Source organism: Phacochoerus africanus, chromosome 11, assembly GCF_016906955.1.
Source record: "Phacochoerus africanus isolate WHEZ1 chromosome 11, ROS_Pafr_v1, whole genome shotgun sequence".
Taxonomy (NCBI): Eukaryota; Metazoa; Chordata; class Mammalia; order Artiodactyla; family Suidae; genus Phacochoerus; species Phacochoerus africanus.
In genome coordinates this window covers 45,406,195-45,430,848 of record NC_062554.1, presented here as the reverse complement: position 1 = coordinate 45,430,848, position 24,654 = coordinate 45,406,195, and the positions used below count along the sequence as shown (strand labels likewise).

Sequence of the window (24,654 nt, the reverse complement as noted above, 5' to 3'; positions counted from 1 at the left end):
GAGCTGTGGTGTAGGTCGTAGACGCTGCTCGGATCCCGAGTTGCTGTGGCTCTGGCGTAGGCCAGTGGCTACAGCTCTGATTCGACACCTAGCCTGGGAACCTCCATATGCGCCAGAAGCAGCCCAAGAAAATGGCGAAAAGACCAAAAAAAAAAAATTATTATGGTAAATTTCAAGCATGCTCCAAGGTAAAGGGAAGTGTAAAATGAACACTCATATATATCTATCACCCAGCTTCAACAATCATCAGCTCTCTGGGAAGAACAGTACTTCAAAGAAAGGCTAGTACTCTCTTTACACTACATGTATATGAGTGTATGACACTGAAGGGGGAAGCATTTGGAGGAAGATCTTTTTATAACACTACCTTTTGCTTGCTTTTGAAGGTAGGCTTTGGAAGGCATCCACTGTAGATTCTGACATTTTCTCATCCTATAATAAAAAGGAATACCATAAAGTAAACTACATTCAGAAGAGAACCAATTGAAAGAGCGTTAACTGGTCTGTAAAAATCAGTGAACTCTTATTCAGGTTCATTTTGAGGACTGAAAAAGGAGCTGCTCATTTTTAAAATTAAATCCAAGCCTTTGAATCTTTTGACCAGCAAATTTACCTACCTTGAAGATCTAATGGAGCAAATATAAAATTATTTGTGAAATGGGATTCAAATATCTTGCAACTACACACAAAATGATCAGTCATTATTTCTTGCAGTCAGATAAGTTCTGCTCCCTTATGAGATTAATATTCATATAGTAATCTGAATATAAAATAGACTAAAATTACCCAAGTCTTCCATCTGCCACTGTAATGCTACAGGTCTATCTCAGGGCTTAGATACATATTTCAGTCCTCAATTTAATGAAACTCAAACTTAATTTGAAGTCTAAAATTGAACTGAATCCACTTCAACTCCTAAATTTAGTGTGATTTTATCTTGCCATCATGTACCTTTTTTGCTGATCTGTGAATTGTCTCACTTCCTTTCACTAATGGGACTGAAACAAAAATTTTTTTATTTTGCTTTTTAGGGCCAAACCCGTGGCATATGGAGGTTCCAGGCTAGAGGTCCAATCAGGGCTTTAGCTGCCAGCCTACACCACAGCCATAGCAATGCAGAATTCGAGCCATGGTCTGCAGCCTACACCACATCTCACAGCAACGCCAGTTCCTTAACCCACTGATCAAGGCCAGAGATTGAACCTGCATCCTCATGGATGCTAGTCAGATTTGTTAACCACTGAGCCACCATGGGAACTCCTGAAACAAGATTCTTGCTTAAGGCCAGACTAAACCAAAGCACAGAACTACTTGCTGTCTCCTAGAAACTGTGTCCCCTTCAATAAGTAATGCAGCATTTCTCCCAATTATGTTTTATATAAATCACTTTCATGTCATGTCATTCATTCATTCATTAAGCAGATACCTATTGAAAATATCTCTTCCTGGTGCCAAGCACTTGAAAAGATTCTCATTTATTTGAGAATTTGAAATTTGAAATTTCTGTGCAACCCTCTCATCCATTTTAAACAAATTATCCCACGAGTAGTAAGTGCAACTAGGAGTTCCTGTTGTGGCACAGCAGAAACGAATCCAACTAGGAACCATGAGGTTGTGGGTTTCATCCCTGGCCTTGTTCAGTGGGTTAAGGATCTGGCGTTGCCGTGAGCTGTGGTGCAGGTTACAGGTGCGGCTTGGATCCTGCATTGCTGTGACTATGGTGTAGGCTGGCAGCTGTAGCTCCGATTGGACCCCTAGTGTGGGAACCTCCATGTGCCGAAAGCGTGGCCCTGAAAGACAAAAAAAGGGGAAAAAAAAAAGTGCATCCACAAACAACTCAAAAAAGGGAAAAAAGGTAGAGTAAATCAAAACTTCTAGAGTTCCCGTTGTGGCTTAGCAGAAATTAATCTGACTAGTATCCATGAGGATGCAGGTTCGATCCCTGGCCTCGATCAGTGGGTTAAGGATCCAGTGTTGCCATGAGCTGTGGTGTAGGTTGTAGATGCAGCCTGGATCTGGCATTGCTGTGGCTGGGGTGTAGGCCAATGGCTACAGCTCCAATTGGACCCCTAGCCTGGAAACTTCCATATGCTGCAGGGGCAGCCCTTAAAAGACCCAAACAAACAAACAAACAAACAAACAAAACCCATAGGCATGAAAATATTTAGAGAGTTAGAGAGCAAGGAACTCCAATCATGGCAATCACATTTCCTAATTTTTTTTTTGTCTTTTTAGGTCCACACCTGTGGCATATGGAGGTTCCCAAGCTAGGGGGTCCAATTGGGGCTACAGCCGCCGGCCTACGCCATAGCCACAGCAACGTGGGATCTGAGCTGTGTCTGTGACCTACACCACAGCTCACGGCAATGCCAGATCCTTAACCCACTAAGTGTGGCCAGGGATCAAACCCGCATCCTCGTGGATGCTAGTCAGGTTCGTTAACTGCTGAGCCTCAAGGGGAACTTTGGCAATCATGTTTCCTGAATGCCATAAAGATAAAGGTAATTCAGTTGACCTAATAAATACCATACATAAATTCGTCAGTTTTTAAGAAGACACCCTCCAGAGCTGAAGTGATACAGTAGCCTAGGTACATGTGGCTATTTAACTTTAAAATTAAATCAAAGTTTTAAATGTAGTTTCTCAGTCACACTAACCACGTTTCAGATGCTAACTAGTCATTTGGCTCACAGCTACCAGGCTGAACTTGAGCAGATAAGGAATATGTCTGCCACTGCATAAAGTTCTGTTAGCACTGTCCCTAAGGATTTCTTATTTAAGTGCAGCCCAAACCTGGCACATCACAAAATTCAACTGCGCAACTCATCTTACAAGGAGATGCAGTACAAGCACACTGGGTCTTCTGATGCATCTCGAAGACAAACTAGGGACAGGCAACCACCTCCTGGCTGAAAGGTGGCCAGCCACTTGGGGCAGATGTGTACTCACTTGCAGCACTGCTTCTTTATGTTGCGGCCACCAAACTTGGGCTTGTCCAGACAATTAGTGCAAACACCACAGTCTTCAGGCACCTGACAGCCAGGACACTGCCCACACCGCCTTGATCGCCTTCCTTTCTTTACTGGAGGTTCCTGCGGAGCCTTGTTTCTGGTGACAGGTTTAATTGGTTTGATGGGCGGAGCAAGAGGTTCAGCATCTTCTGAGCCAGCAATCGATGACTTGTCTGTTAAAGGAACGTGTCATTAGCTCTGAGGGAGTATCTGATTCTTTTCTGGGAACGGAGGGGAGATTCTCAAAATCTACTGATGTTTTTACATACATTCCAACCTTGTTTTAATCGGGACTCCCAGAAATGCAATTCGTTATAGTAAAAAAATACTCATATGCAGAGTTCAGAGCCTTTTTTAAATAAGTACTTAAATGTTTTAAAAATGCCTATAACTTGCAACTTGATGAAAGCAAAAATCCAATCACTGAAAACAAAACACAGTGTAACCTAAAATCAAAAATGTGAGTTCAGGGAGTTCCTGATGTGGGTCAGCGGGTTAAGAACTTGACTAGCATTCATGAAGATGCAGGTTCGAGCCCTGGCCTTGCTCAGTGGGTCAAGGATCCACTGTTGCTGCAAGCTGCAGCATAGGTCACAGATGTGGCTTAGATCTGGCATTACTGTAGCTGTGGCCAGGTGCAGCTGCAACTCTGATTCAACCCCTAGCCTGGGAACTTCCATATGCTGCAGATGCAGCCCTGAAAAGACCAAATAAATTTTTAAAAAAATTTTTTTAATTAAAAAAAAAAAAGAGTATGTGTTGAAGAGTTCCCTAGTGGCTTAGGGGCTAAGGATCTGGCCTTATCACAGCTGTGGCTCAGGTCACTACTGTGGCACGGATTTGATCCTTGCCTTAAGAACTTCCCCATGTCCTAGGTACAGCCAAAAAAAGAATATGAACTGAATGCCTCTGAAGACTCTCTAACCCTCAAATTTCGTATGCATAGTCACCAGCATTTGAAAACTATTTGGCAACCATGAGAACCATGCCTCACAGACCTCAAACCACAGGCCCCAGCCACTGTGCTCTGAAATCCAGGGGTACAGAGGCCACACTTACCATGGGGCTTGCTCTCAGGCAGTGATGAGCGTGGCAGGGACACTAAGGTAGGCCTGCTCCTGGGAGATGCAAGACTCCTAGGACAGTCAAAATTTGCTCAAGGATGCCCCACAGCCCTGCCAAGCTTTCTTACACTTCATGTCGGTCTAGGAGGAAGATTCTGTCCACTTCTTTACCTCTTACTTTCATTAGGGTCAGACTCCCAGCTTTCCTGACTCCCTCCCCCTTTTCTCTCAGGTGTTTCCTCTAATAAAATCCCTGCAGTTACTCCCCCCATGCCACGTTTTTTGGAGGACCCAGCCTAACCTCTAATGCTATGAAGACCTATTGGGCACCTCTGGGATGATCAACAAACAAACCCAATGTCTGCTCAGAACTCAAGGTTGACATCCCCGACCTACCATCATTCCCCATGGAAGACAAAATTTTTTCTCGTTCTTCCCACGGTAAGGCACTCAGGGTGGGCATATCATCAGGAAACACAGCTCGTTTTCGGCCAAGGGCAACAGCAGCTCTTCTGCAGACATGTTTAATTCGGGGTCCTCGCACTGAGGTCTCCGACGAGTCACTTTCTTGACCCTGAATCGGAGGGCAAGCCAAAAACAAACAGTTAACAATCACGTGTGTTGAAAATAAAATCAAATGAAGGCAAGGTATAGCTGATTAACTTACAATCTAGAATCAACACATGCAACTCGTTATTTCCAGCTGATATACCATACCAAAACACAGAAATCACCTACTTCTATACCCTAAAAATGGCAGAAAAGGCTTCTAACTAAAAAACAGAGATCAACCAAGCTTCCATTCCCAATTACACTACTTCTTTAAAATTCCCAGAGTTCCTTGGTGGCTCAGGAGGTTAAGGATCCAGCATTGTCACTGCTATGGTTCTGGTAACTAGTGTGGTGTGGGTTCAGTCCCTGGCCAGAGAACTTCCACATGCTATGAGTGTGACCAAAGAAGAAGAAACCAAAAAATTCCCCTCAAAAAACAAACAAAAAACAATCTGCCAGTCTATATTATCAAAAGGTTCAGTCTGATATAAACAGGGTTTATCTAACCACAGACTCTTTCTTATATTTCCTGATCAACAGGGAAGCAGGGTGAAATTACCTGTAAATGAAGTATAAAAGGCTCCAAACAGAAATGGTCCACATTTTAAAGAGCCATACCTCCTATAGCTAGGAGGCTAACCAAACACATCCAAAATGGTGACAGAAATAAGTCTCATATTCCTGCGAGAACTCCCACTGGCAAAAATTACTAAATGTAAATGTGGCCCTATGTTGAACAACATTAAAACCTAAGTTTGTGGTCAGCTTAACCTAACCTGATATGTTGGTATAAACATGTGTCAACTACATGAAAACTTTTTTTAAAAACACAAAGATTGACAGGTTTTCTCAAAAAAGCCAGTGCCTGGCTCATTTTGGGTTTTTTTTGTTTTTTAAAGCTGTTCTTTACAAAAATCTATTTGTCATCATCTTTTTATTTTTATTTTTTGCTTTTTTGGGCTGCACCCACAACATATGGGGGTTCCCAGGCTAGGGGTTAAATCAAGAGCTACAGCTGCTGGCCTACACCACAGCGACCATGGATCTGAGCTGTGTGTATGACCTACACCACAGCTCGTGCCACTGACAAATCCTTAACCCACTGAGCAGAGCCAGGGATCAAACCCAGTCCTCATGGATACTAGCTGGCTTGGCTACCGCTGAGCCATAATGGGAATTCCTATTTGTCATCCTCTTAACTAACTGAATTCTTCAGCTTTTCTGTACCACAAAAAAGGCTGTGCTTCTCATATGTATTCTGCAAACATTTATTTCCTACTAGTCTGTCTAATCACTTGCTACTCGGAAGAAAAAAATCCCCCTCCTTGTTTTCTATAGTAAACAACAGAAAGCAATTTGACTACAAAAATGTACCTTCAAAATGAAGTCCCTGATTCCATCACACCGAACCCATTAAGTCCCAACAACTCAGCTCTCTGTGTAATTCGGCCCCACCTACCTTTCAGTCTTGGTTCACCACCTTCCTACGCCTGCTGGTCCAGCTATTCACCAGCCCTCAAGTATGTGTTACACTTTTTGATCTCTACCTACACTGCTCCCCCTCCTTAAAATGTTCTCCCCTCTCATTTTCTACCTAAAATCCTCCCAGTCCTTATAGGTTCACCATCTTTTCTAGATTCCATAACTGGATGTACCTGAAACACACAGCCTAAAACCTGCTCATGCAAAGGGCTCGAGAAACTGTTGATTTTAACAGGCAAGATGGAAAAGAGTACCTGTGCTTTGGGCTGGTCAGTCTGTTTAAGACTCTTACTCTTCTCAATCTTGCAGAGCTGGGCTTTGGCCTTTTTTAGGAGGCTGGCAACCCTCTTGTCAGTCATTGGAAGCTTGTCTGCCTGAGCCAACATGGAGCCTATGGAGGAAGTGGAATGTTTAACAGTGCTAGATGAAGGAGTGGAAAGGCAGAGGGTTTTCTCCTTCTCCAGGGATGGGGCAGTTGGGCCGAGGTCCAAGTTGTTTTTTTCCAGATTTCCTCTCCCTTTCTTTATAAGTATTTTGGTTTTGACAGCTGTTGTATCCCCAAGAGTCACAGAAGCAATATCAGTCCCAGAATCAAGTGATGAAGACTTCTTCCGCCCTGTTGCTTTTTTGGCAGAAGATGAAGTGGCCACATCTTCATCAACGACCTTCTCTTTGGAAACCCTACCCACAGGATACAAAGCAGAGCTACTCTGAATTTCTGATCCCTTTTTCCTTTTCTCTTTCCTGGACTCCCGCTTATTCTCTTTTTCTCTCTCCCGGTCTCTCTCTCTACTCTTGTCCTTCTCCACGCTCTTGTCAGCATCTCGCTCTTTGGACAGCTCCTCAGGGGCCTTGTCTTTATTCCTCCCTCTTTCAGTCTGAGAGCCTGGGGTAAACCAAGGGAAGAGAGGAGTGGGACTACTGGATGAAAATGGCTCTGCCGGAGCACTAGTCTGCTTCCTTGGTCTCTGGCTTTTCTCTGCAGATTCCCCAGACTGAGTCAGGGAATGAGAAGGAAAAGTAAAAGTTGGGTTTAAGGCACTAGTGGCAAGAGGACTAACAGAAATGCTTAACGAGGAAGAGACAGAAGACGGTGGGGTGAGAGGTGACAGCTCCGAAGTGCTAAGCCTTCCGCTTCTTGTCCTCATGGAGTGAGAAGGAGATCTTGGTTCAGATCGAATAGGGCTAAACACTTTTCTTTTCCTTTTCCTGTTCGATAATCCTGAAGAAGATGTTCCAGCAGAAGTTCGATTACTAGGCAAGGTTACAGACTCAAATATTCTAGAGTGAGCCTCGCTTGGAGTAAATCTTGGAGCTCTCAGAAGAGGGCTCCGTTTGTGCATATCAAACCTTGTTCCAGAATGGAGTGGCGAAAACAATCGGGCTGAAGCAGCAGTACCAGATGTAGAAAACCCGGATGCGAAGCCGACATCCTCAGGAGTTAGTGGAGGGGGGCGGAAATTATCAAATATTGGTTTGCGAATAAGACCTTCTTTGGCATACTTTGCTGAGGAAAAGTACTGTGGCTCTGACCTAGAATGCTTTAAAGAAGTCCACCTAAACGTTGGTTCTCGCAAAATAGATTTTCGCTTCCCTTGCATGGGAGCGGCAGAAGTAGGCAAAAATGGTGATGCTAAGGGGATCGTTGGAGGCATGAGCCAAGGTGTGTGGTCAGAGATGCTGGAGGCTGGCTGCAGTGGAGGGGGTGGAGTAAGCAGGGGTGGAGGTGGCGAGGAAGAGGTCTGCTGCGGGGGGGCACTTTGCAGAGTGGAGAGTTTCTTCGTCGTTCTAGATCCAAAACTTCTCTCTGACACTGAATACCTTCGGCTTCGCCTGTCAGTACTCTCGTTTTCTGGGGACTGGGAAATAGGCAGTGGAGTATGAACTTCGGGGGTATCGCTCCGCTCTTCAGGAAGTACCTGAATCTCCTCAGAGGCCTGAGAATCTGTGGAGGTATCAACACTGGGGCTACTCGATCGGGAGGAGTCTGAAGACATTTGCGAGGAGTGCTGAGAAGCTGCGCTTGATTTTTCAGAAGATCCACAGGATGTGGCGCTGAATCTACTATTCGGTGTAGACTCGAGTCGGGCAATTTTAATTGGAGGGTCATAATCTTCATCCTCTATAAACCGCCGAGGGGTTTTAATGATCCGCGAGGAGATGGCGCTGACGACAGGCATGATGAACTGCCGGATGTTTTTGACCTGTGTCTTCACCTTTCTTCCTTGCAGCTGAGCTGCTTCTTTCTCAATTTTCTTCTGAGCCCCCTTTTTTGCCCTCTGCAGGAGCTGCTTAGCGATTGTTGCATCTGTCCTTTTAGAAGAAGGAATAATCCTAACCGGCTTAATCCTTCGAGGGCTTTGTCTGACTACTGTCTTATCTTCTTTTGTGAGTGGAGGTGTTCCTTCCTTGTCTTTCCGGACCTTCTGGGGCTTTTCCAGTTCTGAGTTAATGAGGAGACCTGCAGGAGTCTTTATCCTTTCTGTGGACGGAGGCCTTCCTCTTCGGCGAACAATCTGTACCCCCTTCCTTCCTATTTGAAGCTTCCCTGTCTTAAATTTTGACTTGAGAGGAGAGAGTTTACCTGCTCTTAATTTTTTAATCTTTGTGGCTTGCTGAAACGTGGCAGAAGGTGTCCGTTTCATTTTCTTCAGGCTATCTTCTTTGTTTCCCTTTGGTAACTCTGTAATGTCCTTTCCATGTGTTATTTTGAGTTTTACTCCAGGGAAAGTGGGAGGTCTTCCTCTCTTCTTTTCTATACTTTTAGAATCTTTCTTCTTGATCTTATCTCCAGGTCTGGTCTCTGATTTATTTAGAGGGGAGAACACAGGTGGGTCTGAGAGGAGGGCTGAGTTTCGGTCAGAGCCACTTCTAGGCCTCCCGCGAGGTTTTCGAGGACTAGTTTTAACTGTGTATAGAAATTAAACAATGAAGAGCATATATTTAGCTTTGTAGTTTAGGTCTTACCTAAGCTGAATATAATTTAGCATAAGCCACTTTGTACTGAACTCTATTGGGTATAACGAGTCAATAAAACATCTTAATTGTGCTTAGTTTCTTTTCACCAAAAACCTGCCTTGAAGAAATCAAGTAAATAACATCCTACCCATAAGAACACTTAACTACATTGTTGACAGAAAAACTAAGATAATAATAAGGTTTTCAACTAAGCAATTTATATATTAAACTGACTTTCCTACTGCTTTAGGTGAATAAGGTTTTTTTTTTAATTAAAAAAAAAAAAAGTTTTAAAACTAACTGTATCACCTTTTCCATATCCTAGCCACCAAGAGTAGTATTTGAGAACACATTTACAGTATTCATCCCATCTTTTTAACTCAGAATTTCAGTTTTAATAAATTTGAACTAGGTGCTCTTCAATCATTAATGCATCAACTTCTGCAGATACAATAACATACCAACTTCTACAGGCAGTTCAGCTTCCTGGACTTTTTAACTGGCTTCACCAAAGTAAGTTAAGAAAGTTTCATTGGAAAAAAAAATTCATTCATGAATAGGATCACAGAACTCAGTGGTATGTGAACTGCTTGGTGAAATAAGATGATGTGCCCATTAATCTAGTCCCCTACCTACAGGTTCTTGAACTAGTTAGTCTCAAATTACAAAAAAGATGTAACCATAATTGATGTCAAGAGCAAACTACTTAAATCAGATTCCTTCTATTTTAAATAAAAGGAATTTGCCAATTTATAAATTAGCTCAATTTGCTATTTATCAAGAAACTTAATAAAACTATTTTCTAAACTCCTTTGTATAATTTGTACTTTCTAAATGTATTAAGAGTTGCTTAATCTATCATTGAGTAATAAAAAAAAAATTTAAAGAGTTGACTAATGTATCATATCTTCCCTTCTCTCATGACTTTTCAATGTTTTATATGACTCAACATTCTTCTGAGATTAAAACCTCCCCTAACAGGCACCAAAAGAGATTTATGTCATTATGATGAACATTTTAGACTATGGAAGCAACCAACAAACAGAACAAAAATCAACAAAGGTCTTATTGTTAAGCTTTCTAAATATAAATGCTTTCCTCACCAATTAACTCGAGACTTCCCTTAACAGATTAAGGATTCACAAATCTGACTCAAAATACACTAATTACAACAAAAATAATGGACTAGGAGACAGAAAACTATCTTTCAATTCTTAAATAATAAAGTATATACAAATGATTAAAACAACAACAAAACAACATTCGAGGTATACTGACAGCCAAGAAAAAAACAAGAAACCATCAACGGCTGTGAATTAACAAAATAAACTCCTACTCAGAAATATATCACAAGATTCTTTATAATCAAGGCAGACTTGAACCTGGCCACTCATAGGCCTTTATTAATTCTGAAAAGCTCTTCTATCCAAAAAAGAAGCTTTTGGTGGAGTTCTCCTGTGGCACCGTGGATGAAGGATCTGGCATTGTCATTGCAGTGGTTTAGGTCCCTGCTATGGCTTGAGTTCAATCCCCGGCCCAGGAACTTCCATATGCCACAGGCAAAGCACCCCCCCCTCCCAAAAGAACCTTTGGATAGACAACTAGAAAAAAGCAAGCAGAACAGAGAAGAGTACATTTCTGCTAACTTCCATAATCCACAACACATTCAAAGAACTCACAAATCATTTAGAAGTAACTGCTCATGATCATTTCATTTCTGGGCCTTGCTTATCATCTATAAATGAAGGGTAAGACTTCTGATGAGAAGTTTTACGATTTCATCACATCTTAACAAGAATACTGCTACTGTCTAAATGGCACAGACACTGGGATACTACTGGCTAGGTCCTTCCACCTGGGAAAGGAAAAAATTGTCAACTTACGTGTTTGAACTAGATCACTATATAACATATGACTCTTAAATGAAACCCAAATGCTAACGAACATCACAGACTAAGTCAAAGAGCAAAACACGGCTAATAACATCCTATTTAAGTAGATTGTCCATCCACATAAAATCAAAGGAAACTATACAAGAAGTCCGAATGGCAGCGCCAATGGGGAATGATTTTTTTCATCAAAAGATCTACAGCTCTCTCCTATCCAGAACAGAATTCTGCAAGCCATTAAATACTATTTCCACTGAGGATCAACTCACAGGAAACTGCCCTTGAGTCTAGAAGTAAGACATTCTAGATATTTTCTTGGTGAGAACAACAACAAATATTGCTAATAAATGGAAATACCCTTGTCATTTCTATTTTCTTTATTTTAATACAGTTTTTCAAGGATCAGGTAAAACAGTTTCATACAGTGCCCATTTTTTTGTTTTCAGTTCTTAGACAATAGCAGACCAAATTTCATCTGTAAAATACAATGGCCAAATGTTTTCCAAAGTCATGTTTACCACCATTCAGTTCAAAATGTGTAAATCTGAGGATGCTCTTAGGAGGTAGCCTTCAATCTGCAGTCATTCCGTGGAAACATAGCCCCCGTGCCTCAAGTGGTTCCCAAAGAGAAGCAAAACCAAGAATAAACCAAAATCAGCCTGACAGAGAGGCTCCCATAAAGAGGTCTAGTTCAAAAGCCACTTCCTACTTAATATGAGAAAAAGGAAAGGATCCCAAAACCCTAGTATTTAAGACCACCCTTCACAGGCAAAGAAGGCAAGGAGAGGCCACAGTCTCTTAAAACGTAAAGGCGCCATGCATTTAACTGGCCATACCTGAAGGAGACCTTGTGGGACTTCGTACTCTGACTTCTTCATCTGAGCCAAAACCTAAGAACTGCTCATCCTACAACAAAGGAAAATTATTTTAAAATCAGGGAAAAAAACATAACTGTGAGCATATCCCAAAGAAATGCCCAGAGGAGACACAAACAATTTGGAAAAATTATCCTCTATGTATTAATCATCATCATTCACATGGATATTTTTATAAAATAACTTAATATTGAACTAAATGGACCCAGCCATACAGCTTCATTATAGACAAATAGGAGCTGTGTAGTAAGTGAACAATGCATTGATAATCACCTTTGGTGCACAGTACACAGGGGATAGTCCTAAATTTCAAACTATAGATACGGCCCAAAACAATTAAAGAATGACTTTAATTCAAGTAAGCAAATCAGTACAATGGGAGAAACATACAGCCCCAATAAAACACATAAATCTTTTCAGAGTAGTAAAGTCTACAGACACATTAGGAATAACATAAACCATATCATAATCTCTTATGTACCAAATATTAAGAGACTGCAATTGCCATAACTGTCAGTTCCTTAACTCAGGAACTGATATTTAGATGTGATTTCTGTACATTTGAGATCCAAAGATTCTCAACATGCATTTTATGGCATTATTTTAAAATGCCCTGTGATAAGAGACTTAATGGTGGGCAGCAGCATTGGTGAAAAGGTTGATGAATGGACCACATGAAGGGTGAAATGCATCTAAGATTAACTGAAGGAAGCATCTTATTTTCAGTTGTACTTGGAAAAGGCAAAAAACTTCTCCTTACCTCTAACTTTTAACCTGCCATATTAAAAAATACTAAGGGTTTAACCAATTTTGAACAAGTTCTCAAGAAACATGGTCTATTTAAACAACCTGATTAATAGACATTCACTGATTCAAAGATTAAGAGTTCTTTCCAGAGAGAGACAAGAAAGAGAAAGAATTTCAGATGTGAGAAATAAAACCCACATAAAACAAGAACAAAACAAGGAATTAAAGACAGATTTTCTTGTACCTCCAATTTATACTGATAACTCCCAAACTAAGTTCCACCAATTAAAGACCCCCAGTTTTAGATGGGGCCAGTCCATCCTCGTTTGTCAGCACGTGACACCACTGACTGAAGTGTTATAAGGAGTAAACAAAGTAATTTACGTAAATTGTCTAATTTACATTAAATTACCCAGAAAACTATAAGGCAGCATCCATATTATATTCTCATTATTGATGTGGTTTTAGAAACCAAAGTTCTGAAAGGCCAAGTGACTTGCCCAATATCATACAGTCAATTACAAAGAACTTCCTACCATAATGGTTACAATCTAAAACTATAAATAAATATTCAAAGAAATCAAATAAATCATCTACAGTACAAAATATGCTATTCTTTCAGCTATCATTAATGTAACACGATGCCCATTTTCAAATCCTTAAAGTTTCTGATTTAACTCATTCTTTTCCTGCATTATCCTCATGGAACAATCTGCTAATCTATACATTTCACAAAGGCCTCTGGCGATTTCCTAACACTTACCTAGGGACTCCATTGCTAAATGCATGAAATTTATGCCCCATATGTTGCAATGAGAGTTCTAACAACTATACATAACCAAAGTAACCAACAGGTAAAGTAACCTAACCAACAGCTGAAGTAAGGAAAGATGATTAATCTTTAAAAGAAACATAAGAGATTCACATTGCTATGTTCATTATCAGCAACCTTAGTGAGTCACTTTCTTTATTTCCAACTTTCACAATATGTACCTGTACAACCCTAATTCAATATGCTCCCAAACAGAGTGCTATTGAGCAGCCAGGCAGTAATTTAACTAACTCTGCCAAAGTTTAAAGTTTCCAAGTACTTTCTAAAATGACAGAGAGCATTAACTCTTTCCCTGTGGTCTTTTAGTTGGAATAAGAAAGACTTTACTTCCACCCAAGAACTTTCTTTTCACTTGAAATATAGATTGACTTCTTGAAGCAGGCTTAAAAAAAGTAAGTACCCACTGTTTAAATAATCCAGACAGTTTAATCAAAAACAAAAGCCCTCATTGTTATGTTAAAATGCCCTAGAGGCTAACTCTGAACTTCCAATTCCATGTAAGAGCCTCCCAAAATCTAAGGGAAGCCAAACTGAGAAAGCACTGGGAAAAAATTGCGGCAAGAAGGCGCAAATGAAGTCCTTTCTGCCTCTCCTGTCACTCCCATCACCCGCTTTTAAACATGCGGGGTTCCTAGAAGATGAAGTAAACATGGCAGCAGTGCTGGGCTTCCTGGGGATTTAGGCTTGCCTAAAAAACGAAATACTAAGGCAAAATGTCTACAAAAAGACAACAAAAGGAGCTGCAATTAAATCCATGTTTGGCACTATGGCATCATAAGCCTGGACAGCCCTGGAGAGAGGGAACAGGAGATACCAAATATTCCTGGAAAAGGGGTCCACACACCCATGCATACTTTTCCTTTCATTCTGGCTTTCTCTAATACACACAGCATTCCAAGACAAAGTATAGGCAGGAGCCAACAAACCTATCCCTTCTGGATAATGAAGTCCTTGGAGACTAGCTCGCCAAGATTTTACCCCTTTCTTACCTCCAAAGACAGAAAAATATCCTTGCCAAGTTGAGCACTGTAAAATACTGTTAAATCACATTTAGCTTCCAGTGATTAGGAATTCAGTGAAGCTAATGTGGCTTCTTAAGTGAAATCTAATTCCAAAGTAATGAATATGTAGAATTTCTCTCTTTATTACCCCTCCTCCTAAGTCTAGGGTAACCAGTTATTTGAGAACTTCCAAACATAACTCTACTAGCAAATTCTATTTTACCCATAAATATCTTAACATTTGAGGACCTTGATTTTAATGGCAGAATTTTAATCCCTTACATGCTGTTGAATTTGTAGGTGATGAAGCGATAGGAATATTTTTTCTACAAGAGAATCTATGCAAACCCAAAATAAGTATTACAGATAATAATGTTTATACATAAAATATAACAATGAAGACATTTTAGAAAAATACATGAAATTCTATATTTTAAGGAATTATGCACTACAAGGCAACTTTTCAAACAAAGCACTATTTCTTTTACTTGGTCACTCATTCAACAACCATTTATATATGCTACCCATTCCCAAAGCAAAGACGTTTCTAAGGAAGACAGGCAGGTGCACAATTTCAGCCTTCCTTTCAAAAGCCAAAATCCATTAAAATATTTGTGAAGGATAAATTACAATGTAATTGATCTTCTAGAAAAAAAAATTTGCTTAAATCTTGGAATAGTTCCTTCTTCCTCTTATATTAGTATTAGGTTCAATGAGAGATATTCAACAAATTTCAAAAGTCTTCCAAATGATATTAATGTCTACCTCCAGCCCTCAGTACTGTGCAGGCACCACTCCAGCATTAGAAATCAGAATTTAAGCAGATGAGACCTGAATCATCTGCAGTGATTAGATGTGACACAGTTCCTAATAATACCAGTGATCTGACCAGGTTGCGACTGACAGACCTCAATGCCTTTTCTTCTCTACCCCCAACCAAAATACAGAGTTTAGCTCCTCCTTTAAACGCCTCCCAATTTATCATAATTAGAGCAAAAAATCACTCACCTGGAGTTCTTCACCTCCCAATCTACTGGGGAGGATCCAAAGCAACTTTGAAAACTTCTATTAAATAAGCTCAGCCACCTCTGGCCTTCGATGCGTAAGTCCTAGGCTGACCATTCCTTGCTTTACTCACAACGTTCCTTTCTTTACTAGCAAGAGACTCCTCAGCACTTCAGAGCACTGAATTAAGCGGTACGTATCTTGGCTTTCTCCTGTCTCTAAAATGTTGAGTCTTAAGAATTTTTTAAAAATCAAATTTCTTCAATTGCGAATGTTTATTGATGAATCAATTGGAAATAACAATCAATAACCAGAGAGCGTTATCAAAAGCACCCCAATACTCTGTCTAAAGTTCTGTTTTGAAAGCTTATAATTTTTGGTATCATCACATATGGTTCCATAATATGAGGATGACATAGAACCCAGAAAAACACTAAGAACAAATTAAAGATGAAGAAACATCAAGGAGGCATATTGTATGTCTCAGCAACTCTAGTTAGAAGAGTAACACTTCTCCTTTGGGAATTTATTCTAGCAAGCTATCACTTCTGCTGGCACATTTCTGTGTCTACCACTACAAACTCTAAAATATCAAGGCCTTACTATTGCGTTTTAAAGACATACACACATAATCGCCAGTATTTAGTTAGCATAAAGGATAAGAAATGTGTTTTTACCTGACCCCCTCGCTGTACAGTGGGAAAATAAAAAAAAATTATTAAAAAAAAATTTAATAGCAAAAAAAAAAAAAAGAAACGTGTTTTTATGTTTGCCTCCTTCTCTAGAGTGTTCACTCTTTGAGGACAGGAATAGTTTACTTATTCATTGTTGTATTCCTAGTATCTAGCACAAATTTGGCATTCAATGTTTGCGAAATGAAAATAAAAAGAAATGTAGTATACTATTTAAAAAAACATTAGATGGTAATGGCACTATAGTAGAAAATACTGGTACAGCACAACACTGTAAATCAACTACACTTTAATCTAAAATAAGGGAAGGAGTTTCTATTATGGCTCAGTGGTTAACAAATCCGACTTGCATCCATGAGAATGCAGGTTCCATCCCTGGCCTCGCTCACTGGGTTAAGGATCCAGCGTTGCAGTGAGCTGTGGTGTGGGTCACAGACACAGCTTTGATCCTGCACTGCTGTGGCTGCAGCATAGGAAGCAGCTACAGCTCCACTTTGGCTGTGGAGGAGGCCAGCAGCAACAGCTCTGATTTGACCCCTAGCCTGGGAACCTCCATATACTGCAGGTGTGGCCCTAAAAAGCAAAAACAAATAAATAAATGGGAAAAAAATTACTGGTGGACTCCAAAAAATTAACAAATAAGATTCTCACTTTTAAGAATGCATAGGGGAGTTCCCCTTGTGGTGCAGCAGAAACGAATCTGACGAGGAACCATGAGGTTGCGGGTTCAATCCCTGGCCTTGCTCAGTGGGTTAAGGATCTGGCACTGCTGTGGCTGTGGTGTAGGCCGGCAGCTGCAGCTCTGATTAGACCGCTAGCCTGGGAACCTCCATATGCTGTGGGTGTGGTCCTAAAAAGCAAAAAAAAAAAAAAAAGCATAGGTATCTACAAATAACAAACGCTGGAGAGGGTATGGAGAAAAGGGGCCTCCTTCTACACTGTTGGTAAGAATGTAAACTGGTACAACCACTATGAAAAACAGTATGCAGTTTCCTTAGAAAACTAAATATAGTGGAGTTCCCATCGTGGCTCAGTGTAAACGAATCTGACTAGCATCCAAGAGGACACAGGTTCGATCCCTGACCTTGTTCAGTGGGTTAAGGATCTGGCGTTGCCATGAGCTGTGATCTAGGTCACAGATGGGGCTTGGATCCTGAATTGCTGTGGCTGTAGCACAGGCCAGCAGCTGTAGCCCCGATTCAACCCATAGCCTGGGAACCTCCATGTGCCACGGGTGTGGCCCTATGAAAACAAAACAAAACTAAAACTCTAAACTAAATATAGAACTACCATATGATCCAGTATTCCCATTCCTGGGCATATATCCAGACAAATTTTCATTCAAAAAGATACATGCACCCTTATGTTCAGTGTAGTATTATTCCTAATAGCCAAGACATGGAAACAACCTAAATGTCCATCAACAGATGGATTAAGAAGATGTAGTGTGTGTGTGTGTGTGTGTGTGAATACTACTCAGCCATAAAAAAGAAAACAATACCATTTACAGCAACATGGATGCCTCTAGAGATTATCACACTAAGTGAAATAAGTCAGAAAGAGAAAGGCAAATACCATATGATATCATTTATATGTGGAATCTAAAATATGACACAAATGAACCTATCTACAAAACAGAAACAGACTCACAGACTTGTGGTTGCTAAGGAGAGGGGAGGAGGTGGGATGGACAGGGAGTTTGGGGCTAGTAGATGCAACTATTATATTTAGAATGGATAAGCAGTGAGGTCCTGCTATACAGCACAAGGAAATATATCTAATCTCTTGGGACAGACCATGATCGAAGATAATGAAAGAAAAAATATATATATACATGTGTGTATGACTGGGTCACTTTACTGTGGCAGTAGAAATTGGCACAACATTGTAAATCGACTACACTTTATGGGTTCCCACTGTGGCTCAGTGGTAATGAACCTAACTTGTATCCATGAGGATGCGGGTTTGATCCCTGGCCTCGCTCAGTGTGTTAAAGATCCAGTAAAAGATCACCACATGAACTGTGGTGTAGATGCAGACATGGTTTGGATCTGGTGTGGCTGTGGCCAGCACCTGCAGCTCTGATTTGACCCCTAGCCTGGGAACTTCCATGTGCTGCAGGTACAGACCTAAAAAGCAAAATAAATAAATAAATAAAACCCACAAAACAATACTTCAGTAAATAAAATAAATTTTATTTATTTTGTCTTTTGTCTTTTTGAGGGCTGCACCCACGGCATATGGAGGTTCCCAGGCTAGGGGTCTAATCGGAGCTGTAGCTGCTGGCCTACGCCAGAGCCACAGCAACACCAGATCCAAGACACGTCTGTGACCTACACCACAGCTCATGGCAGTGCTGGATCCTTAACCCACTGAGCAAGGTCAGGAGACGAACCCACCCCACAACCTCAGGGTTCCTAGTCGGATTCGCTTCCTCTGCGCCATGACGGGAACTCCAATAAAATAAATTTTAAAAAAGAATATTCATTCTCCTGGGAGCCTATCAAAAGGGAAAATGTTCTCAGGCTGGTAGGATGGACTAAATCCATTCATTCATTCATTCAAATATGTGTGAGCCTATTTCAAGGGATTAAAAGATTAATATAGAGAGAAGAGACAGCTTCTGCCTTCAAGGACCTGCTAGTCTGTCAAGAACTGAACATTCAATTAATGGAATATATAGCCAATATTTCATAACAACTATATACGGAGTATAACCTTTAAAAATGGTGAATTGCTATATTTTACATTTGTAATAATACCATATAGCAATTATACTTCAATTTTTAAATAAATAAAACATTTTTTTAAATTAATGGAATACAGTGTTTCCTACTACGCCAGATGAATACACACGCCAGAGGAATGACTATGGAAACACAGCAGAAAGGTGACTAACCCAGTCAGGAAGAGTCAGGAAAGCCCCTGCAGAAAGGATGAAAGCTTACTCTAACTTTTGAAGAATAATAAATTAGGGTTGAAGGGAGCTATTGCAGTCAGCGAGAATATAACACACAGAAGGCATAGAGGTACAAAGGAGCATGGCATGGAGTGAAATACAAACAGTTCAGTACAGCTGAGGCCCTAGCTGATGTAGGAAAGGAGCTAAGACACTGAGGGGGAATAAAGGCAGAGGGAGATCATGAAAGGTCTTAAATATGCCTTTAGAGTTTGAAGTTTATCTTCAAGGAAGTGTGGGCCTCATCCTGAAGGCTAAAGCTCATCAGTAACGCTTTGGGGCAGGAGAGAAGCATGATTAAATTTCTATTTTCAAAAGATCACTGTGGCAGCAGTGGGGAAGTAGAGATTGTCTTTAAAACCAGAGGCAAGAAGAACAGTTATAAAATGACTGCAGCGGCACTGGGGATTGAGGAAAAGGGCAGATTCCATAAACAGGAGGCAAAATGAACAAGGTTTTAATATAAAGGGTTAAGGCAAAAGAAGGAATCAATAAAGCCTTGCAGGTATTGGGCTTATGTTGATTAGGTTTATGGTGATATAAGACTGGGAAGAAAGAAAGAAAAGAGGTTTCTAAATGGGAAGGGAAATCACCTTAGACATTTGAATTTGAAATGTCTATCCAAGTTGTAAGATATAATGATCTGGAGAGAACACATCTGATTCAATGAATTTATGAATGCTGAAACTGTACAGATAAACACAGTCACCCAGGGAGAGAACACTGAGAGAAAGGAGGATCCAAGGCAGATCCCAGAGGAATACCTGCACTTCGTTTACAGGGGAAGGGAAGCTAAGGGAAAAGATAGAGACAGAATGGCCAAGGAGAAGTACAGAACAGTCAAGTTAGGTAAAACAGAAACTTGTATAGAGGATATCAAAATTTTGAGGGCATGGGAGTTCCCATTGTGGTTCAGCAGGTTAAGAACCCAACTAGTATCCATTAAGATGGGGGTTTGATCCCTGGCCTTGCTCAGTGAGTTAGTATTGCCACAGCTGTGCCAGAGGTCGCAGATGTGACTTGGATCTGGCATTGCTGCAGCTGTGGCGTGGGCTGGCAGCTACAGCCTTGATTCGACCCCTAGCCTGGGAGCTTCCATATGCCATGGGTTTGGCCCTTAAAAAACCCCAAACCGCCCCCCCAAAACCAAAAAAACTGAAGTCACTTGTGAGCTTACCAAGGCCAATTTCAATGCAGTTTCAGAGAGAGGAGGAGCCAAAATGCAGTGGATTGAGGTGTGATTCCAAAGCGACAAAAATGGAAGTGAGTATAGACTAATCTTTTGAAAAAACTCGGCTATGGGAAAAGAGGGAAAGGGTACAACATAGGGAAAGATCTTCTTTGGAGAATTACTTTTGGAGATGAGTATGCTCACATGATGAAGGGGAACACAGCAGTCAGGGATAGACTGAAAATCCTCAAAAGCAAACTGGTAATACATAGAAAAAGGATGGGGGAGGGGTCGGCACTGAGAGAGAATGAAGGCTGAGCACAGTGGAAGGGAGTTCTCCCCCATATGGCAAGAGGCTAAGCATGCCTGTAGTTGTAGGCAAGCTTACAGGTAGTAAGCCGAATGATTTCTCTGAAATCACAGGCAAAACTTTGCTTATACGGGCATCTGCCATGTCAGAGACACAGCAGATTTCTTCAGGTTCTCAAAGAGGCTCACAATCTACAAAAGTTTTTAAGAATGCAGCTCTGAAGAAAATAAATCACAGATAATGGCTGATTAAGAATAAGTGGGAGGGCAGAACACTGTAAGTCAACTATAATTTTTAAAAAAGAATAAATGGGAGGGGGAAGTAGTGGGGAGAAGTGGGAAATCAGATGCAAAGATTGGTAAAAACTGATCTGGATGGAAAGGGGCAGCCATAGTAGAGCCAAGATCAAAGACAAATGAAGTATCAGAAGAATCTTGTTACTTCTAGGATAGTATGTTCAAAGGTCATCCAATAAACGAGGAGCTACCTTTGGGTCTCAAGTGCAGAAAAGGTATAACTGTCTCTGAAGTTTAATCTACACACACACACACACACACACACACACACACACACACATACACACACACATAGAGTAGGAAAGACTGAATAAAGGGAGACCAGATAGTAGTCTACAGCCAAAATTCAAGTGTGACTGGCATTCAATCACTCCAGCAAGTATTCATTCAATGTTGACAGGCACTGTTTTAGACTCTAAAGATACCCAGGTGAAGAACTGACAAAATTACTGCCCCATGTCTTCTGGTGGAGACAGAAAATAAACATAAACAAATAAAGAAATGAGGGCACTGAGGATTGATGGGGGTTAGCTGTGGGGGTTATTTCTGCTAGGGTGGTCAGGGAGGCTTCTCTAAGGTGATGGTTTACCAATGACTGGTAAGCTGTGGGCCAGAGGCCAAATCTGGCCTGCCACCTGTTTTGTTCCATCCATGAGCTAAGAATGGTTTTTAACATTTTTAAATGGTTAAAAAACCCAAAGAAGACTATTTCATGCACATGAAAATTGTATGAAATTCAAGTTTTGGTGACCGTAAACACAGTTTTATTGGCATATGACCCTACATGCCATTGTTTCTCTATTTGGCTGCTCCTGCACAACAGCAGAGGCAAGTCACTGCCACAGACCACTTGCAGAAAAAAAACTTGTTGAAACCTGGTATAGACATAAATGATGAGGAAAAGGGCAGTTATATATAAAGACAATGGCGGAGTAGTATTCTAGCTGGACAAAAAGGCCAGTGTAGCTGTGCAACAGAATTGAGCAGGATGAGGAGAGTGGGGTTCCTGTAGTGGCTCAGTGGTTAACGAATCCAACTAGGAACTATGAGGTTGCACGTTCGATTCCTGGCCTTGCTCAGTGGGTTAAAGATCTGGCGTTGCTGCGAGCTGTGGTGTAGATTGCAGACATGGCTCAGATCCCATGTTGCTGTGGCTCTGGCGAAGGTCAGCAGCTACAGCTCCGACTAGACCCCTAGCCTGGGAACCTCCATATGCCACGGGAGCGGCCCTAGCAAAGGCAAAAAGACAAAAAAAAAAAAAGAGAGAGAGAAGAGAGTGGGCTAAAGCAGCAGACCTGACCAGAGGCCAGATCATGTACAGCTTTGCTGGACAGGGTAAGGAATCTGGGTTTATTCAAGCAGTGGGGGGAAGGGAGTCAAAGGAAGGACAACAAGGGGTTTAAAGAGAAGGGAGAGGATTTGATTTAAACTTGCAATACACAGTTGCTGTGTGAAGAACAAACTTCAGTTGAGGTAAGAACACAAGCAAGGAGATGAGGGATGGTCCAGGCAAAAGATTTTAATGGGTAAGACTGGGGTTTTGTGGGAGAACTATTGAGAGGAAGTTGGACTTAAGGTTTTTTTTTTTTTTTTTTGGTCTTTTTGCCATTTCTTGGGCTGCTTTCACGGCATATGGAGGTTCCCAGGCTAGGGTTCTAATCGGAGCTGTAGCCGCCGGCCTACGCCACAGCCACAACAGCAACTTGGGATCCGAGCCGAGTCTGCGACCTACACCACAGCTCATGGCAACGCCGGATCCTTAACCCACTGAGCGAGGCCAGGGATCGAACCCCCAACCTCATGGTTCCTAGTCGGATTCGTTAACTACTGCCCCACGACGGGAACTCTTAAGGTATTTTGGAGGCAGTACAGACACAATTTGCCACTGGGTCATCTACGATCTAAATAGAGAGAGATAAGGATAACTCTTGAATTTCAGGCCTGAGTAATTGTATAAATGACAGAGTCATTCTGAAACAAGAAGAAAGGTGACAATCATGATTTTTTGGACATGGAAGTATATACTAGATAGCCAAGTGCTTCCACGCACACCTGTGTTCTTGTCTGGGAAGAGTAGTGGCTACCTGGGTGGGTGGTCATGTTCAGGTGCGATAATACCTGTGAAGCACTCAGGACTGCCTGGCCCACAATGAACTCTCAATAAATGCTAACCATGCTTAGTGTTATTACACAAATGGAAATGTCAAACAGGCAACTGATAACACAAGTCTGGGATTCTAAGAAATAGTCAAGGGTGAGAGACAAAGATTCAGGGGTCCTCGGCCTGGAATGAGATCATCAAGGGGGAGTGCACACAGAAAGAAGGTTCCTTTGGTAGATTCCTAGGTGCCTCTGACATTCAGAGGAGTTAAGCAGAGGAGGGAAACGATACAGAGTACTGAAAATTAATAACCAGAGTTAAAAAAAAATAAAAAACAGATGAATGTAATACTACAGAATCCAAGCAGAGAGTGTTTCAAGAAGGGAGTGGTCAGCTCGTTCAAAGGCTGCCCAAAGGCTGAATAGGATGAGGACTGAGAATTATCTATTCAATCTGATGAGAGAGGAGGTCCTTGAGGATTTTGATAAGAACAATTTCAGCCCAATTGCAGTGGGTAAGGAGGGGCTGAGAGGTGAGAAAGTGGCACCTGCAATTGCACAGAGAACTTATAAGGAATTCTGTTGTGAAAGAGAGTAGAGGAGTTCCCATCGATCCCTGGCCTTGCTCAACGGGTTAAGGATCCGGTGTTGCCGTGTGCTGTGGTGTAGATCGCAGACGCGGCTCGGATCCAGAGTTGCTGTGGCTCTGGCGTAGGTCAGCGGCTTTAGCTCTGATTAGACCCCTAGTCTGGGAACCTCCAAATGCCGCGGGAGCGGCCCAAGAAATGGCAAAAAGACGAAAAAGAAAAGAGAGAGAGAGAGTAGAAAATTGGATAGTAGCTGGGAGAGGATGTGGGGTCAAGGGGTTTTTAAAAGAAGGATTATAAGAATGAGAGAGAAACTGCCAATGCAGGAGAGAGAGGGGATAACTGCAGGAACTGAGAGTAAATGAGAAGGGATGGAATCCAGAGTACAAGTGGTACTTCTTCAGTAAAAGAAGGCAGCAAAGGATGTGCTAATGCTTAAGTTCCCTTTTCAACAGGAAGGGAAAAGCTATTAAATACCCCAGGAATATTTAAAGTATCTTTTTTTTTTTTTGGTCTTTTTTTTCTTTTAGGGCCGCACCTACAGCATAGGGAGGTTCCCAGGCTAGGGGTCAAATCTCAGCTGCAGCTGCGGCCTACACCACAGTCACAGCAATGCCAGATCCGAGCTGCATTTGCAAACTACACCACAGCTCACAGCAATGCCAGATCCTTAACCCACTGGGCAAGGCCAGGGATAGAACCTGTGTCCTCATGGATACTAGTCAGATTTGTTTCTGCTGAGCCACAACGGGAACTCCCTATTTAAAGTATCTTGGAGTTCCCGTCGTGGCGCAGTGGTTAACGAATCCGACTAGGAACCATGAGGTTGCGGGTTCGGTCCCTGCCCTTGCTCAGTGGGTTGAGGATCCGGCGTTGCCGTGAGCTGTGGTGTAGGTTGCAGACGCGGCTCGGATCCTGCGTTGCTGTGGCTCTGGCGTAGGCCGGTGGCTACAGCTCCGATTCAACCCCTGGCCTGGGAACCTCCATGTGCCGCGGGAGCGGCCCAGGAAATAGCAACAACAACAACAACAACAACAACAACAAAAGACAAAAAAAAAAAATAAATAAAGTATCTTGGTTCTGGCAGAGCTTCCTTCCCTGCCTGCTTACATCTCTCACAAGC

The 24,654-nt window shown here is 41.6% G+C and overlaps 1 protein-coding gene across 6 annotated transcripts in view; it reads right to left on the bottom strand.

Annotated features, from left to right (window-relative positions):
* The window catches only part of KMT2A (lysine methyltransferase 2A), an 87,025-nt gene that overhangs the window by 46,235 nt on the left and 16,136 nt on the right, over positions 1 to 24,654 (bottom strand). For all 6 annotated transcript variants that reach the window (XM_047754092.1, XM_047754094.1, XM_047754093.1 and 3 more), the window contains 5 exons: positions 11,793 to 11,862; positions 6,364 to 9,017; positions 4,472 to 4,649; positions 2,950 to 3,184; positions 368 to 432 (listed from right to left, as the gene is read on the bottom strand). In XM_047754092.1, the coding sequence (XP_047610048.1) occupies positions 368 to 432; positions 2,950 to 3,184; positions 4,472 to 4,649; positions 6,364 to 9,017; positions 11,793 to 11,862 (3,202 nt within the window). The remainder of the gene's footprint in view (positions 1 to 367; positions 433 to 2,949; positions 3,185 to 4,471; positions 4,650 to 6,363; positions 9,018 to 11,792; positions 11,863 to 24,654) is intronic.